This window comes from Mirounga leonina, unplaced genomic scaffold (assembly GCF_011800145.1).
Source record: "Mirounga leonina isolate KUSES-001 unplaced genomic scaffold, KU_Mleo_1.0 Mir_129, whole genome shotgun sequence".
In the NCBI taxonomy this organism is placed as follows: Eukaryota; Metazoa; Chordata; class Mammalia; order Carnivora; family Phocidae; genus Mirounga; species Mirounga leonina.
In genome coordinates, this window is record NW_023270323.1 from 56310016 (window position 1) to 56330227 (window position 20212).

The window sequence follows — 20212 nt, forward strand, 5'->3', positions numbered from 1 at the left end:
AACCAAACTGAAATACTGTTTCTCTTCCTTTACTCTCCTATGGAAAGAGGCCTCCAAGTTCTCCTGCCCTTTGATTTGAGGGCTAACATTATAACAGTCATAAAACACTTTATGGATATGAAATCCTGTCACAAAAACAATGACAACTATCCCCAATGAGTAACTAGGGCACTCAAAAGAGTGCATTTTTGTCCTAATCACCATTATAAAAGGGGAAGGATGTAACATGCTTTTAATCCAGTAGAGATATTGAAGTATGTATGACTCAAAGTTCAAATGACCGAGGTGTAACTTCAATAAAAATTCTGACAGAGTAATTCTGGCTGTGCAATAATATATGCTGATTGAGAACAGTGCTTTACAATTATTTAGAAAGTATCTTCCAAGCTCTGACATCTAGCCAGCAGCAGTCAGGGATCTGTGATGAAAATCCTTTGATTAAAACAACTCTTGCTTTGGAAGGTCTGATGAGTTATAATGATGATGGTCAGAAACCATGTACACATTTAACACAGACAGGTTATCCACCTAAATCATCTGTGTGCACTGAAAATTAATTGTCTTGAAAGAGTCCAGGGGAAAAAAAATGCATTTTCACTCCATACAAATACTTTCGGATGAAAACGGTCATCCTGTCTGGATATTGCTTGAAGATCATCCATAATAATTTGGCTGTGGCTGCTTCTGAACTTAGGATAAGATTACTTTTTTTTTTTTTTAACATTTTCTTCTTGAAGTTCCACAAAACTTCAAAGATTATTTTGTTTTTGATGGAAGGATACAGATGAAAGAACACAAAAGGACAAAATATTTAACAGGACTATCTCCAGCGGGCAAGTTTTGCACTTTCTTTTCTTTAATTTCTTTCAGTGTTGGTGCAGAATGAGGAAGAAATCTACTCTGCCTAGGATGATTTGACAGCGTGAGGTAACATCATTCAGGAGGGATAAATGCTTAGAATTTTGAAGATCTTTGGTTTTGCATGATTGGGGAAAGGTGATTTGATATCTTATGTGATCTATAGAGGTAATAGCTTCAGGACAAAGGAGAAGATTGATAAAATACTCTAGCCAAACATATTTAAAATAAAATTATTTTGATAAGAGTAATTCATTGCACTTTGAAAAGGCTAGAAACATTAACTTTCATGTTTTTTCCCCAAAACTAGTCATTAATTTTAAAGATGTCATCTTATATAATTAGAATTATGGAAATACAGATTACTGAATTAATTCACATACCTGCGTGCTTCGGATGATCTAAATTACTTACTTGTTTCCCAATGTGAGTCAGGATCATCAAACATAAATTTACATTGCAGAGAGTACCTATTGTATTTTATTATTCCACATATACTCATATTTAATTAAAATAGAAATGTCTGTACCTTGTAGATCACCTACTAACTATACCACACAAGTATTGCAAATTGTATTAGAATACCAACCAAGAGAAACAAAGAGTTGTTGAATTTAAAATAACTGAATATACGCTAATTAACATATTTCTTATGGATTCTAGAGAATACCTCAAGTTCTTTGTGTGAAAAGGCATAGCATAAATATGAGTTAAAAAATAAGCACTCAAGCAAAACTTAAAGCAGTAACTCTGAATATCTCTCACTTTCTCTGAAAGGGAATTTTAGGCAATGGGATGGAAAGTGCCCCTTTACTTTCCATCGGTGGGAATCGCATTAAGAAACGAAACAAAACAAAGCCTTGGCAGCAGTTCATTTAAAATGTGGAAGAGGGAAAGGCCTTCCAAGTTGCTGCCTGGATTGTGTAAGGAAGTAGATGCAGGTAGAACAACGCCACTTTAGTCTATGATAGTCTGGGGCTCCTAGTACTACCTCTTTTGTTGTCCAAAGCTCTGAAACTGCACATCTTCTGCTGTTATTTCTGCCTTCCCCGGAGAGGTAAGGAAAAAAAAAAAGTACATTTGAGGTTCTTCTATGCAAAGATATGAAAAATGAAATGCAGTAAGTCCCTAAATAAATATAACTATTGCCACTGAAGAAGCTTAATACGATCTGTCATTTCCCCTATGGCCAAACTAAAGCTGTGAATGAGATGTTCCCCAAAGAAAATGAACTCTGAAGTGCAGGGTAGACTGTGTTACACAGTTATTGGGAGAAGATAATGTGCAGACGATTTAATGTTAATTGAAAATGGAATATTTCTTACAAAACCAAAATACAGGCATTTCCTGAAGACCCATCAAGGGAGCAAGAGAAGACATATGTGTTTGAGATGGAGAGGTAATATGTTTGTGTCTAATATATTTCCAAAATTGTCCTGGAGTGGTTCATCCATGTGAAAATATGGCCCCTCTCTTACTGTCACAATCCATAAGACTCCGAGTGATCTTCTGAATTAAGTCTGGTTTGAAGAGTTAAGAAAGGTTTTCACTCATGTCAAAATTTCCCTAGGCCTAAAAAATTACTTTGGAAATGAGAAGAAGGGGTAACTTGCTTGGTTGTGCTGTTTCTTCTCTTACTCTTTTCTGACATTCCAGTCAGATTTGGCAAGTATCATAAATTCTAAAATGCACTGTCTATACCATTTTACCATCTATGAGCTGTGAAAAACGCAGGACTATCCAGACACTCCATTTGTAAGAAATAGGAAAAAAAAAAAAAAAAAAAAGGAGAAAAATAATATAAGCTATCAATAGGGTGACTCCTATGAATTCAATCTAGCACACAGTACAGATTGGGCATAAAGGAAGTACTTTATACTATTATTCATTGTTAGATGAAATAATTTACCACTGTTTCTGTAAAGGCATATCATATTGTAACAGTGCAAATGTATTATTTGGTCTTAAACAATTACCAAGAACTGGGAAAACATCTTCACAATTTAGGGGTCTCAAATATTGGTAGGTAGCCTATATACGAAAAGCAACAAAATGATATTCTCCAGGAAAAGAAACTCAGCAAAGTTAGAAAGGAACAGGAAATCTCCAATGAATTTTCAGCCTCAAAGCATATGCTTAGTCAACATATGGCATGATATTTTATACTCTGAAGCCTTATTTTTGATTGACCAGATTTACACCAAAAGCCAGAGGAATCTGTTAGTCAGCCCCTATCAGATCTTCTTGATTTTAGCTACCATTAGCCAAGGTTTGAGTTTCATAGGATGGTTTCAATAGTGGAGCAATGGCTTACCTCTTCTCTGTTTCTCACCCTGACAACAGCTGTAATATAAGTGTAACCACTTCCCACGATTGGTAAATACCAGAAATGTAAGTGGTAAGAGGACCTTGTTAATTAGAATACTGACGATAATACAACTTGGTCTGCAGGCTTATGACCTGCATGGTGGAAGACCAGCTGAGCTGTTGTCTCTGCAGCAGAAATAATACACAAGTGGAACAGCTACTGAGAGAAGTACTAATACGAAGTCAAGACTCTCAATGCAATCTCAAGACTCGTACTCTCACTTAATACAGAATGACTTAACTGACCACCTTTCTACCTCCGTTGGAAACATACATACATGAGTGCATGGACATGTGCATGCACATACACACACATATACATCTTATAGATTTCTAAGGACCTGAAGGCTAATAATTTAAGAAAGCAATGACTTAGGCTGTACAGCGTGTAAAGGTCTAGCTGATGTCCCCTGGCACGCATCTCTGGTGTTATAATCCACCCAGTGCCAGAAATCTCCCCATCATTTTGCCATACTTAGTCAAATTCTATCAATTAGAGAGACCTCTGTTTACTAAACATTTGTTTAAACTGCAGATATCCCTATTACAGGATAATAAGAGTCTTTCACATATAAGAAGGAATTCAGCTCAAATAATTTGTTTCCTCCAGGACCAACTCGACTTGTTTGAAAATCAATGTGCATTTTTTTTTCAACTGAATTCTGTTGTTCCTGGCACCAGATAAATGTGAGGTTTATCTGACTGAGGAAAGGAAGAGGCAGATTACCAACCCTGGAAAACAGATTACTTTGTGGGTACAGAAGTGAGTGAGGGAGATTAGGTAGGTCAGAGAAAATGCTTTAAGGCCATTGAGACAAATTTTGAAAGAACACCCTCTGGGCATGTTCTGTTTGACCAAAGCAGCACCAGACATATATATATATATCCTCTAGGACAGGTGAGTTGGTTTAGTTCTTTTTTGCAGCAGAAAGATGGCAGTAAAAACAATGAGATGGTATCGGGTAAGGAGACCAATAGATAAGCCTTATAGAAGCACAATACATATCAGTATTAGTTGACAACACTCCTAGGTGGTGAACAATCATCACGATTACATTTTCAAATACGAACAATATGCTGGGGGAAAAAAAAGGGCTATGCTTTTGGTAGACTTAGATATGTTTCAATCATAATGAAACTATGGCTAGTTGTCAAGATTTTACATTTTTATAAGCCACTTTAAATCATTTTTTGAATAAGATAGAATATAAATGAAAACACATTAATTTAAAAGTGTTATTAAGAATATAGTAAATATTTTGGGCGCCTGGGTGGCTCAGTTGGTTAAGCGACTGCCTTCGGCTCAGGTCATGATCCTGGAGTCCCGGGATCGAGTCCCGCATCGGGCTCCCTGCTCGGCAGGGAGTCTGCTTCTCCCTCTGACCTTCCCCCCTCTCATGTGCTCTCTCTCTCTCTCACTCTCTCAAATAAATGAATAAATAAAATCTTTAAAAAAAAAAAGAATATAGTAAATATTTTATAACTGGTCCCATAAAAGACCTAATAAGTGACTATTCATTTGGCAAGAGAAGATCTGCTGAAAGATAAAACAGTCCACCTAGAAGACCTATAGACCCATATATTTTCATTTCAATGTCAAATCATAACTATGCCTTCTTTTTTCTTAATTCCTATATTTTAGTCACCTCTTTAATGGAATCAACTCTAATTTTAAAAATTCTATATTTAAAAAGGGAGCTCAGTTTACTCATATTAATACATTTTATACTTAAATTTTATTTCCCTTTTCCTCAACTCAGTAGAGATATTTTCAGTTTTATTTATAGTCCAACTGTGATTTTCTCACTTTATACTGTATAAAATCATGTGATTATAACTGAGCCCCCCACCTTTAGCAGCCAAAGTTGATTTGCATCCATAACATCCAGTAAATCCAAGGACAGAAAATGAGATGAAAGAAAGATAAATGACATTATAATTAACTGCTATCAGAGAATTAACATTTCTCATCTAATTTCAGTCTCATGTTTACATTTTTTCTATTTATCCATATTTGAAAATTATTTGTAGCCAAACATTTTTTACACTTGATTCGTTTTCTTTTATCCAGAAATAAGCAATTGCATGTGTAAGGATTGTTCCTGTAACATTTCGCATGAAATTTATCCTGTAATTTCTTCATCAGATCTCTTCTGTAACCATTGTGTAAGAGTTCTCTAGAAGATTATCCAAAAAAGGTGACCATGACAAAGGGGTTCCACCTATCATTAGCAGTAGGAAGTAATGTTATAAGGCAGCGTTTGCTTATTCATAAACTGCCTGGCTTACAAGTGTGAACAGTGCCTTGTTACATGACCTAGCCAGAGCCAATTCTCCTTTTCTAATTCATTCCTAAAAGCATTTCTCTAAGCCATCTACATAGAGATTCATGTTTTAATTGGAAAATATTCTATTATATACATTTTCTATGCCCTCTCTACTTGGATGCAGCATCTTCCAATTGCATTGGGGGATTGACCCTTTTATATATCAGTAGGAAATCAGTAGGAAATATATCCCTCCCTCAGTCCCTCCCTCCTTTCATTTTTCCCTCTCTCCCTTCCTCTCTTTCCCCTTCTTTCCCTCCCTCCCTTCCTCCTTCTCCCCCTTTCTATTTCAAGCCATCTGTATAATGCCCACATTAACTATTGGGAACTTAATGTATGTTGCTATGTTATCATTTTACAGGCAAGAGAATAGAACATGGAGTGGTTAGACTGTCTATCAAAATTTAATAGATAACAATTCAATGCAAATGTTTTACTCTGCCAGCCAATTACTCATTGATTAAGTCAGGATGCCTGGGTGGCTCAGTTGGTTATGCGTCTGCCTTCAGCTAAGGTCATGATCCCAGAGTCCTGGGATCAAGCCCTGCATCGGGCTCCTTGCTCGACAGGGAGCCTGCTTCTCCCTCTCCCTCCTGCTCCCCCTGCTTGTGCTGGCGTGCAATAAATAAACAAATAAATAAAATATTTTTTAAAAAGTCTATGTCTCCTTTCACTTAGGATTTGTGCTAAATAAAAATGGAAGCTCTCAATTATTTATTCAAAGTAAAATAGATAAATAAATAACCACTTACTAAAATAGATGGAGGTACACATTTTTAGCAGCGTAAACTATTTCAGATAAAAAAACAACTTTCATTTGCAGCTTACGTGTCTAAGAATTTCGTTGTCAACAAAGTAAATCCTTAGGTGCCAGGCTTCTAGGCATTAGAGTAACCCACAAACACTTGAATATTGATTTAATGCCATCAGACTTCTGGAAGAATAAATAATATATACACTTTCCTTATAAATACAATATTCATACAACTACAGGACACATGCTTTCATATAAAATATAACTATGACAAAGTAAATTCCATAACACTTAAAGTAATTTATGTTTTTTTTTTTCTTTTCTCAAAAACGCTCAGGCAATGAGCAGTTACAATGTTTATTCTACTTTTTTTTTTTAAATGTAACTCATGCAATAAGACAAAATAATTTATATCTCTGACATTTGGACTGTATGAGAGCCCTGAAAATAGTTCATCATTTTAATTACTAATGGTGCTGTATATATCACACATTTCCTTAGAGAAAACCACTTTGAAATCTCACAGTTATTTATAATAAATCCTTGGCATAAAAAAAAAAAGAAGTCCATATTACCAAAATGCTCCTTTTAGTGCCCCTCAGTTTATGAGTAAAATTCAAAAACACAGTCATCCTCATCATTGAATCTCATAAACAAACTGCAATTTGAGGTAAAAGCAAAATGTATACTAAAGCATAAAGGCCATTCCTGAATGAAAGACATCTTTGGAAAATGTTAGTGATATTTACACCACATTAAAGATGATTCATTGCTTTCTTAAACTTTCTGAACCATCTAATTTTACCAATCTAGTGCTTTGAGCCTCATACTCTTGAAACAATAAGCAGGCTTTTTTACCCCTTAAAAAACCCAACAAACATTTAAATAACTGATACCTTTTTGAAGTAGTGTTCACTCTTAAGGGTTACATTAAAGTGAAATGGCCAGCATACATAACTATGTTTGGAAAAATATATTATTACATACCTATTAAAATATGTTCATGGTTTATCTGTTCATCATACTTTTTCTTTCTTAAAAAATGTATTCTTAAATTGGTTATGAGATAATTATTCTTTTGCCAGTCATTATTTTAATAATAGTAATGATTTATTATATAGAAGTATTGGTATACTTTTTCTTGATTAAAAGAGATAAATATCATAATTCTCTCTTAAAAAAAACAGACAAAAATGCTATATTCTTTAAAAGTACTATGATATCCCATGATCACTTATTCAGTTGTAAACTATTTCACTTCCAGATTGAACACATTTATTTTGTTAAAATATTACTAGAACTTTAACTGCTTGGCCAAAATTACATGAAAAACTTTTTTTCCGCATGACTTATAACAAATTCTTCCGAAAACTGAAAGAGGCTTGTTAGATGGAATATGACTCAGCCATAAAAAAAAGAATGGGATCTTGCCATTTGCAACCACTTGGACAGAGCTAGAGAGCAAAATAAGTCAGAGAAATAGAAATACCATATGATTTCACTCATCTGTAGAACTGAAGAAACAAAACAACTGAGCAAAGGGAAAAAAGAGAGAGAGAGGCAAACCAAGAAACAGACTCTTAACTCTAGAGAGCAAACTGACAGTTATCAGAGGGGAGGTCGGTGGGAGGATGGGTGAAATCAGGGATGGGGATTAAGGAGCACATTTGTGATGAGCTCTGGGTGTTGTATGGAAGTGTTGAATCACTATGCCATACACCTGAAACTAATATTGCACTGTATCTTAACCAACTAGAATTTAAATAAAAACTTAAAAAAAAGAGGCTTGTTAAAAGGAGACTTTTGTTACATAAAATACACTTCACTTTCTAAATTTTCATTATTCTTTAAATCCAAAATAATGAATTGTTGTTTTAAATATCCATGGTTGTATTTATTTTGTGATATATAGTATATCGATGTCACTATTAAGGCAAACTGGAAGGTCATAAATAGATTCTATGTTTTTTATATGTATTCAATATGTTGTTATGTTTACGTAACTCTCACATATTCATGACATATATTCTGGAAACTTAAAAAAAAGAGCCTATCTGCCCAGTGAACCATAGAGCCATCGAAGAAGGATCCTTGGGCAGGTCTGGCAGGGTACTAGAAATTTCCTTTCTCCTTCACTCAGGATTCATTTCATGCACATGTAGTTGGTTCTGCTGAATTTTAACCTACCTCCTCCTCTCCTTATTTTCTCATAAAAAAACCTCTACCTATCACAGTTCAGCATATGTTTTCAGTATCTGAGGCATGACCACAATTTTCTTAAGTCCAAGTGTTGCAAAACATAACCAAATGATTTGATTCTTGCTTCTTTTCTCACTCCTACTGAAGCCAAAAATATTTGGATATTCTCCCCTAACCTAATGCAATCCAGCAGAGTTTGCAGTAAAGCAAATTAGTGTGTTAGCTGAAAGTTACTTTTCTGTTGATTTCCACGATAAAATTAGAACTTCAGTCTCTTGGAAGAAAATGTCTTACGATATACTGAAAGATACTTACTATGCAAAACCTGTTTAATCCGCATATTTAAAGACATAATGTAAGCCTTTTTGATAACTAGTTCAGAAATAAGGAGAAAAGTCACTGATAGTATGGTGATTTATTGGGGAAAAAAAAACCTTTAAAATAAACCATCTAAAACACCTTTGTAAAGCCATCAGCTCTCCCAATCTCATTTTTTTTCTCATTTATAAATAGAGAAATCAGTAAAACTATTATATTTTCAAATATCTCACAAAATTGGAGCAATTTCAAATTTAGATCTACATTTTTTATTGTTTAACAAATATTTGTCTGCATTTTCTTCATTACTTGAACACATTGGTTTTTCATGGTGCTATGCTCAACAAAGATCACAAAGAATTAAAATCCTGAGCAATATGCATACAGTGTCTAAGGATATTTTCCCCTCTGTCAATTAGCTAATATCCTATTACAACCAGCTAATGTGCCTGTGTTAACAATTCTTTTTATAATCAGATGTTCTATTTATTTAATGGATGCCTGTTGTCCTGATTAGAGTGGACAGGCAAGCTTAAATATGATAGTTGAGTCTGGTTAATGCTTATGATTGGAAATCTTTGGTAACTTGCTCTGCTTTATTGACTATAAATTCTGGGGAGGTTGCATACTGTGGTGTCTCCAGCCACAAAATAGAGGTGATAAGATCATATTATGCAGCTCCTGACTTTAAGTTGGAGTATATTTTTGACTGGTTTCACTTCTGGCAAAAGTTGTTAGTCGATTACAAAGAATGTTTGTCATGTCAAGCTTTACAAAAGGATGCCAACTTCCATTCCCCTCCAGGAACACAGCAGGCTACACTACCTAGTGTTTTTCTGTTTCTTATAAATAAAATTGTGCGTTTGCTTTCCTATTTCATCCTGCTGATTCAAGATAAGTAGTGCATCTAAGGACACAAAAGAAAGTGTCAACTCACCAAGATCTATACTTTTAAGCAAGCTACTGCAGTAAATTTGGTTACCTCCATACTGAGATTCAGGAAATCTGGATCACAGCTCTCTCACTGACTGAATGACCTTGAAAAGTTACTTATTTTTTCCTAACTGGATTTCAAAATGAGGAATTTTCACAATGTCTTCCAGATAAAATAATTTATGATTCTATGTGAATGCTTTATGTTCCACACCTTAATAAATTGAAAACAATGAATCATTAAGTTACTTGAGCAAGTTGTCTTTATTACAATTTTTATTATAGTCAGTAACATTGCAATAGAAAAATAGCATTCACAATGAGGACAGAAGGTAGAGTCTCCGGATACAAAAGAAGAGATGGCTCCACAAATAAAAATTAGGGACTTTCTCTCCAGAACGTAGCACTGGTCAGATGAAAGCACTTTTCTAGAACGCTGCAGGCACTGGCTATGGCAATCACAATGACTTGTACTGAAAATTCTCAATCACCAATTCCAGTGAAATCGTTTGAGACTTATGTTACCAAATTCCAGTACAAAATTATCACTATTATTATGTCTGATGATTATCATGTAATCACAGACCGTTAGCATTGGAATTCATTTTGTCTAACTTGCTATCTTACGAATGAATTTCTTTAATAATGGTTTTGAGAAGTTAATCATGCAACATAAGTTTCAACATCCTTTGTGATACAGATTTCAGAACACAGACTATTCTATGGAGTGGATTTTATTATTTCTTAAGGTACAAATTTCATCCTTATATGGAAGCAATTTTCTCCCACTTAAGCCTACTGGCATTCCTTTTGCCCCCAAGAATCATAAAGATTGAGTTCAATCCTTCGTCTCTCTTTTGCATTAAAGTCCTTCAATTACTTCAAGTGGTGGTCCTCTCTTCAACCTGTCTTCCTTAGAGCACCAAACACTTTTCTTAGATTCACCTATTTTTAAAAGCACAATTCTCAGTATCCTTCTCAAGAGAAAGCTCCAGAAAGAAAAATAAATTAGCACATGATATCTCCAAAGATTACATCCCTGATCTAACTTGGTCTTTGATGAGCATACTATATCTTGGGGAGGTGAAATATAGTTTTATTGGCAAATCTGGAACAAAACTCTAATTTCTAAAATTCCTTGTCTTCCATACTCTGTAGAAAGTTGGAAGTCACTTTAAAAACAAGCTAGTCAAATTCCTCATTTTAGTGAAGTACATGAGATCTTGAGAAGGTAAGTGATTATCCAAATATACTGCATTTCACTCTCCTCTTTCTAAAATACTAGAAGACAGAGTGAAAGATATTAAATTGGAAATGTTGCACATAGAATACATCTTTAATAGCAGTGATAGACAAAGCAGACAGAGATTTTCTGTTCTTGAGACTATTACTTCAGAATCTTCCATATAATCAAATAACCAAAGGATATTGCTTTGGGAATTGAATCTAAGAAAAGCAGAACGAGGGGCTTATATATTCATACAAATTACAAAGCAACACTTAGTATTAAAGAGAAAGAATTTATGTAGACATTGGAGCTTTTGAAAATATAAAGTCAAACATTATAATTACCATATGGAAAATGTTCATTAAGATTATATAGGTTCATATATGAAGCACATCTGAAAATGGAAATCTTGGGGAGGGTCAGGGAAAAGCCATGTGGCATAAAAAGTATTCTCTGCCATCAAATTAATTAAATTTCCAGGTTCTAGTAAAGGCCATATATTCTGTGTAGGCACTCACTAAAAGTCAGATGTGCAGGGCCTCGGAGAGAGTGCTATAATCTACTCATAAATAGAACTCACCGAGGAACACTGACAGCAGTTTGGCATTAAGGAGCACTTTATATAAATGAAAACTTTACTTTGCAATAACTTTTATTAGGGAAAGTCCATCTCTGACAGGGAATCCTTTATACATCTTTCAATCCTACTCTGTTCTACTTTGAGCTTTGCGTAACATACATGTTAGCATAGTCAGTAAGTTCAATAATTTTATTGAGAAAATAAAATAGTTTTTGTTTTGATTTTGTTTTGTTTGTCTTTTACTTCCACTGATCCACTGATATTATTGTCCACTTAAGGATTTTTTTTTTTTTTAAGGTGCCCTTAAAAAAATGTGTTAGAATGATGAATGGGCTTTTCAGAAAAAGACCCATCTCAGGCATCAACCAAAATAAAATATGTATTCAATTAAAAATAAAAAGGTAAGACTGAAAATTCTTTTGCCTTCATTAAATGTTATTTTAAAAATATTAATTCATTTTTCTATCTTTTTTCATCCATTTTTATACATAGTGGTATTATTTATTTTATTTTTATACCATACTATCCACTATCTAAACCATACCTTTATTAATGTAAAAATTCAGATCAAAGCCATATGCTGTTTTAAACTGCACCTCCCTTTTTTTCTCTGAAGGTATTCAAATGGATTTTCCAGGCTCTTCAAATTGACCAAATATGAGAATATAAGCTGTGGGAGCCCATCCTGAATTCCTTGTTCTATAAAAAAAAAAAAAAGCATTTGCACTAAATGAATGATAAAGGATTTGCAACCAAGCAACATAGAACAATTAGGAGAACTAGGGCTTTCACCTAGAAAATAATATATAAGAGAAACACTATATATGTAAACATTATGACGGAGGGACTGTCTGAATTTATGTCTTAGAAATACTTTCGTTTGGAAAAGGAATATAACTTATTATGTGTTTTCCCAAGGAGAAAACCCAGGATAAATGGATTCAAGTTACAGGAAGACAGATTTTGGCTCAATATAAGAAAAAGCTGAGAAGTTAAAGATATCCCAAAATAGAGTGAGCTACCTCTGGATTTTGTGTCACTGGAATTATTCAAGCAGAGATGAGTAATTCTTATAATGGCGTCAAGGGATGCATGCACAAACTAAGACTAGATTGGTTCCCTATAATCTCTCTTAAAATTCCATGACCAGTTCAGCAAACACTTATTCTATGTTCTAGACACTTCACATTAAAAAAAAAAAAAAAAAGAGATAGGAACAATATTCACAGAGCTGATAGATTAATTAATTCTATGATTATCCTGATAGAGAGTATGGTGAGGAGGGATATTCTGACTTGTATCCTAATAGAGCCTTGACTCAATTGTATTCTCTAGGCACAATCCTTTTAGTTCTAAATACTCCAAGTTAATGCTGAAACCCTTATCTTGCTCTCAAAACCACTATTCCCCCAGAAAAAGTCCTAGAAATATACAGTGTTCCCAAATCAACGTATCTTAACTTGCCCTTTTTCTTTCCAGCACTTTTACTTCAAAGGATTTTCTAAGAATGAAGGAAACACACATTCATAAATAAAGTTCTTTTTCTATTCCTGCATTGATTTTGTTTTCCCTCCCAGTTTTATTTCATATTTTTTTTTAAATCCTCTCAATGTCTGTGGTTTTCAATGATATGTTCCCTTCAATTTTTTATTGCTTTTCAATTTTTTTTCATTTTTCCAGACTCCTGTGGTTGCTTTATTCTCAAAAACATTTTTTTCCCTTCTTGATTAATCCCCTTAATCTCATCGATATTTTAATCTCCACTTTTTTCTTTCTTTTCTTTTCTGGTAAACTGATAACACTCTTACCTATATGGTATGTGTTTCTTTAATTTTCCTATAATACAGAAAAGAATTGCTCTGGTTACCTTTCCTCAAAATCTTAGAATGCATTGGTTGAATTTTCTTCTTTCCATATGAGATGCAAATATATCTATACTTCTTAACACTAGATTTGGTAAATTTTATAAAATTAAAATTAGCTTTTTTCTGCATTTGCAATTGTTTTATACCTACTTGGTTTTTAATTACAGGTCTCCAATTTGGGAGAAAATAATGAATTACTTTGCCTAATATATTATACAGTGAATAATCTATGAAGCTAATAATGGTCAAGAGGCACACACCAAGTGGAATGAAAGCAGAGTAGAGGGAACTATGGATGAGGGGAAAGGTCCACATGCAGGTAAGGAAGATGAACGACTGTTTTGTAAACATACACTCATTTGTCCGACATTTAGTGAGTAACAAACACTGTGGACATAGAAGAATTCATAAAAGATAAGATGAAATCATTGTCCTCTACTAAGTCAGAGTTGAATGTGACTTAGAGTCTCAGCTTTGCTTGGGAGAGAACAAGAAAAATTACAGAAGGCACATCCTACTTTAGTCAATTCTGAGTGATCATGGCCACATTAGATTTCTCCAAGCCTCATTCTTTTCCTCTTAGATATAGATGATGATCATAATGTCTAACTCTATGTTCCTTTGTGTAGGTGAATTAAGAAAATGGAGATGAAACTCATTAACACGATGCCTGACACGCATTAAACTCTCAGCACAGGTCTGCTATTATTGTTGTGAGCTTTTGAAACTGACCTGGGGAAAGGGCCTTCCAGATGGAGAGACCCAGTTATGTGAAGGCCTGTGGGTGTGAAAGATAACACCATGTGCAGAAATGGGGTTATGGAGGACAACCAGTGATTTCAGAGCCTTATCAGAGAAGAGGCCATACATTCTTGAAGGAAGATGAAATGGTTCAGCCTTCAATGGCTAAAGGTCATATAGGCGAAAATGCATGTAGATCAAAATGATTTGTTTTGTTTATTGAACAAACAAGTCTTCATTATGCTACCACTTTAAAGAATATAACAAATAATGCTGCCGCACACATACACACCTAAAGACACACTATTTTTTTAAGACACAATTACTATTTTAAAGCGTCTGCCAACAATTTCCCTCGCCCAAAGGTAGTGTTCTAGTCATATGTCTCAAAATCCTGAGAGAGTCACAAGGGTGTAATGCAGAACCTGACATATCCCCAAAACAAGCCCCTGCAGGAGCTAGAAGGACGAGTTCTTCTAGTGAAAAAGGAAATCAAGGAGGTGGGTGTTTCCCTGTGATGAATAAGTATGTTTTATAGGTTATGACTCTGCTGGAGTTTGAGCCCTGAGGGAACCTAGGTCCTTTCAAAATACAGCAGCCCGGACAGAGGTATGTTGGGACTGCTTCCAATGCCACCAGCTGAATTGACCCAAAAAAAAAAAAAAAGTTTTGCAGAAAGCGATTAGAATACATTTGGCTCTCATATGTGAATACATGGCTTTGTGGGGCATTTAGATTGATTTGAACCGGTTTATACTTAATTTTCTATAACCAAATGAGTAAGCATCATTCATCTGCATGCAATTCTGTGCAATGCTTTTGAAAATCCAAATGCGATACTAATTGAATTATGAGTTAAAATTCACAAAACATTCTCATTTTATATTTTTTAAAGGTATATCACAATTGCTCCTGGAAGGTTGAAAGTGGCATACTATTACAAGTTGCTTCTCTTTCCTATATAATCAGTTGAGGAAACCGTGTAACACCTTTCTCCGAAAACTGTATCATTAATTCTTCTGTAGTCTTTACATTAAAAAAAAAAAAAAAAAAAAAAATCTAACTGTGCCGGGAATTCTGAAATGTGTAGCATGCTAACATGTGTAAAGATATACTCCAGTTGAATAAATCTGCCACACCAGGCGACTCTGTGTAGTGTATAAATGCGTCTTCTGAATGTCAAGGAGTCAGACTATTAATGAAGAACGCAGAGGACGGGCAGCGGCATTGCCTCATGAGAACCACCATACCTGTTGATTAATGGAGAGGCCTTAACAGCACTCTTCTTCCATGCGTCTTGCCATGAGGAAAGGGGAGGAGGGGAAAGGTGGTGATGACAGCAACACCTGGGGAAGGGAGATGGGGAAATATGTGAAGGGAAAATCAGCAGCCCCTACACAACGGTGTCCATCCATAGACCTTGCCAATAAAACAATTTCCAAAAACCCTGAACTTGGTTTCTTTCTTGCCTTTCAAAAATCATTTATGCAAACTAGGTATTTTTGAAAGTTCTCAATACGGACATTCTAACACCAAGAATCTTCCAAGTCTAGGGACATATGGGGCTGCTATACGTAATAAGCTACTATCTTATTCTCGCTTGGATATAAAGGTATAGATCTTTTTTTACAACATGTTTAAGAAAAAAACTATATAGGATAAACCATACCAAATATATATGTATTTCCACCCCCCACACAGTAGGATTATTATCATTTTCTCATTCTGCCTCTACCTCATTGCTACCTGACCGGCTCACAATGCATTTTCCTTTTTATATTCTCTTAGGGGTATGTAGTTCTGATATCAAAACAACTTCAAGTTGCTAAGTTAATAAAAAAAGAATTAAATTTAAATTTCCTATACACCACAAGAGATCAAAATAATAAAACTTGTAAAAAGGTTTATGTTCTAATTATGTGTTTGTAGACATGATTTAATCGGGACTATCTGTAAATTGTGAAGAGTAAATAAATAGGATTATATAAAAAGAAATAAAATGAAAATGTTTAGTAAACAGTTGATAAGAGTAAATCATTTGAATCTTAAAAATGATTAATTGCTTTAATAATATCAATAGATGAGATGATACCACACCTGAAAACCAAACACTGCTACCCTATTTTGCTCTTAGTATTTGTTTTTGAAGAAATCTTTAGCTTTGTATATTTATATTTAGATACAAACTACACATGAAAAATGATTGCTTTAAACTATTTAGAGAAGCTTATAAAAGCTTATAAAAGTGGAAATAAACTTATAAAAATATATGTATATTTTATGAAGAAAAGCAGTTTTCTACTGTTTGGGGGGGGATGCTGATCATGGAGGAGAATATGCATGTGGGGAGGCAGGAGGTATGTGGGAAATCTCTGTACCTTTCTCTCAATTTTGTTGTGAACCAAACTGCTTTAAAAAGTTGTCTTAATAAAAAATAGTAGAAAGAAATGAAAGTATTGTAAAATATTTAAAAATAGGAGGGAATTAATTTTTCTTTGTGGGAAAAAAAAATTCACCCCTCACGCCAATATGTTTCTCAGTGTATTATTTATGGATGGGCTGGGACATTCTTGAATTTTTGTTTAAAGACAGGGATTTTCGTGAACACACGTTTGCATTCTGAACATGATTCTACCCTTTAATCCTGATGTTTAGGAATGCAGCTATCACAAAGATCTTTGGGGTTAGAAGCATGATAATCCTTTTGGTCTTGTCTTAATATTGTTTAGACAGGGTGTCTCAAAATTTTCCAGTTTCTCAATTCCTCTGGTCCTTGACACACTGCTTACTATTAGCCATCATCTTTGTTTAAAATAACATGACCCACCTCATTCTTAGGCAACAGTATTAGTCAGCCCTTGAATTGAGAAATTTAGAAACTAATTGGTTATCATAAGAGATTAGCATCAAAGAATTCTGAAGGCATATGCAGTCTTGGCCTGCTGAAATTTAAAAAAAAGCATATCAAAGTAGAAAATTTAATTTTTATCTGATAGGATTAAACATGATATTTTTATAGCTTTGTTTTTCTTATAGTTTTTTATTTTGTATTTAATTTTAAAATTTTGCTATTACACATAATATTTTTAAATTCAAATCCCCCTTTAAAATTAAAACCTACATATACCAGTAATACCAAAGTAAAAAAATTAAACCTAATTATTTCTATATTTAAATATTTCTGAATATTTTGGGATCAGCATTTTGTCCTTGGAAGAATCAAATGTGGGAATTTTGCAAGCCAGAAGAAAAAAGATCCACATGCTCTTAATTTGGGACAAGATTCTTGCATCCAGCATGAAATACAGTATTGTTGTTTGTTTTTTTTTAATATGGCTCCCTAATATCCTAAGAATTCTATATATAGTAAATTCTTCCTTTGACGTGAGGAAGGGTAGATTATTATGATGTAATATATTTGAAAATTAGCACTGTATTGTGGGAGATTCAAAAATAACCAAAGGTATACTTATGAGAAACTCTGGAAAATAAATACACATACACAAGACACAGAAGAACACTAATAGTACAATTTATCAAGATATAACAGTAATATAAAGTGATTTTATAAATAGCTGAGTTTATAAATAACTGAAACAACATAAAACAGTAACCGAAAAGATTAAACCGTAATTGTAAAGAGTCATGAATTCATGGGTTGGAGAACAGAACTTTATGGAGCAAGGAATCTAAAAATAAGAGCTATTTTTTCTTCAGGTGTGAAAGGTAGAGGCCAGGATAATAAAATGATCACTGGTACTAAAGGAGTATTTGGTAAGAATGTGCTCATGGACCATGATGTAAGCTAGATTTTCACCTGGATAAAAAGGCGGGGGGGGGGGGGAGGCCATATGATAGATGAAAATAAAAAGTGGATAGAGAGATGGTTTGTGATTATTATTGAACAGCCTTGACATTACAGAGTTTGTAATGAGACTGGTTTTCCAAAAGGACAGGGATTCTCTCATGGACATGAAAGAACAATGACATCATAGAGAATACCACGGGACGGCCCATTGTAAAGTCGGACCCTTCTAATTTTTATTTTTGGAAAAATGTATCATCAACGTAGAAATGCTGGTATTAAGCTACAGATACCAAGGGCTGTGTGACTTAATGGCAATAAATATCAACTAAGTAAAAATGTTTACTATTAACAGCATCCAGCTTTGGTAAAATGGTTGTACAATGAAAAAAATCAAGAAATAGTAAAAAAAAAAAAATTAAGTGTAAACCTTAGTTACTAATGCTGAAGTAATTTGAAATGAGTTTGATAGGTATGCATTTAAAGTAGGGTGTATTAATCATATTAAACATATGATGTTTAAATTTTCTTAACTCTAGAGCTTTGGCTTTTTTCTCTTCAATGGTAGATGTTCATTAATTTTATTTAATATTACATTCTACTTCCTACAAATTAACTACCATAATGACAATTAGAGTATTGCCATATACAGATCTGGAGTTGCGATACATTTTTTGACATTTCTATTAAAATTTTAAGATTTAGTTGTATAAAAACATTTTATAAAGATTTTAGTAAGTCTATAATATTTTGCTTATTTTCAAATTCTAATGTTTTACAGATCTGCTCTCCCTAGAAATCTCACTATTTGTATCTATAATAGTAGGATCCATTCTGTCCATTAGACAAGCTAATAGCCTCTGAATACCTGGTTAATTGTTGATTAATGCATTGAATAATGTTCACTTACAATTTTAATTTTAATTAATACATGATTTCACTCCATTGACATAATTAATATTCTAAGTTTACTTTTTACTTAAAAATACATTTTAATGTGGATTCTGCTCATTCTCTTGACTTTTAACTGTTTGAGTCAATTTATAAAATTATAGAAAGCGTAAGTCCTCACAAAAGACATTTATAGCCTCTGCAACTGAAGGTTGTTATATCAATTTGATAATTCAGTTCTGCTCATCACATATTTCATGAGTGTTCAATCTGTGCTAGTCACTGATTTAGTCAGTGGAACTTGAACATTAAGGTTTCAGGACTTCTTTAAACTCTGAAAAACTATAGAGGACCCAAAGTGCTTTTGTCTTTATCTGAAGTATATCACCATTGATTTTCATCATATCTAAAATCTAAATTAAGATGCTTAAAAATAATTAATTGTAAATATATTTGAAAGTTCCCATAAATATTTTTATGAAAAAATTATTACTATATTTTTTAAAACCAAAAAAACCCTCCATAAGAATGACTCTGTGATTCATGCTAATACAGATGTGTGAGATACAAAGAGCTACGTATGAGAGCATCAGCAAGGCCTCACAGAAGAGGTCATAGTTGCAGTCAGCTTTAAAGAAAAAATTGGTCAGCAGGAAAGCAATGCAGATGAAAGAGGTTAAGACCATTGCAGTGAAAGAAGGGCATGACTAGACACAGCGGGTTATAATAGAAAGAACATGTGCTTTTGTTTGACAGATTTTCTTCAAACTCCATCTCAGCCACTCAATGGCTACGTGACTTTGAGCAAATCACCGAAGACCTGTGAGCCACAATTTGCTCTCTTGTGAACTAATAGAATCTACATATTAAGAATGTCCCAAGAACTGAGATGAAAGATGTAAAGTATTTTCACATGTGGCAGTTAAGGAGCACGCTCAGTAATATACCATTTTTTGGTTGCATATTTAAGGATAGTGAATTGGTTACCATGCTGAGAATATAGAGTACAGGAGGTCAGGGAGAGAGGATAGAAGTTTTAAACAAGAGCGAAAGGGGCAGCAATGAAGTTGTTTCAGGTTCAAGGTGGATTTGAGTGATTTAAAAAAGAAAACAGAAAAATAATAATATAGTAATATAAATAGAACTACTTTGAGAACTTCAAAGGGAATCACTTCTCATGCAGACCTTAGCAAACCTATCGAAAATCTTGATTTCCACGCAGTGTCTTTCTATCCTCTCCCAGGGTGGGAGTGGGGAGGAAAACAAACTGTAATTTTAGAAAAAAACATATTCCAGGATCTTCATAAATATAGAAAGAAATGTGTAAAGAATAACATAGATGGTAG

General features: G+C 33.9%; 1 protein-coding gene across 8 annotated transcripts in view; it reads right to left on the reverse strand.

The window, feature by feature from the left end:
• Positions 1 to 20212, reverse strand: part of PCDH7 (protocadherin 7) — a 418493-nt gene that overhangs the window by 186522 nt on the left and 211759 nt on the right. The window contains exons 4-5 of one of the 8 annotated variants that reach the window (XM_035005170.1): positions 15421 to 15516; positions 8520 to 12263 (exon numbers count right to left, since the gene is read on the reverse strand). The exons of 5 other annotated variants lie outside the window; for them this stretch is intronic. In XM_035005170.1, coding sequence (XP_034861061.1) covers positions 15428 to 15516 — 89 coding nt within the window. In that variant the 3' untranslated portion in view covers positions 8520 to 12263; positions 15421 to 15427. Of the gene's footprint in view, positions 1 to 8519; positions 12264 to 15206; positions 15517 to 20212 lie in introns of those variants that run through there. 2 more of the 8 variants (XM_035005168.1, XM_035005169.1) reach the window with 2 other exon arrangements.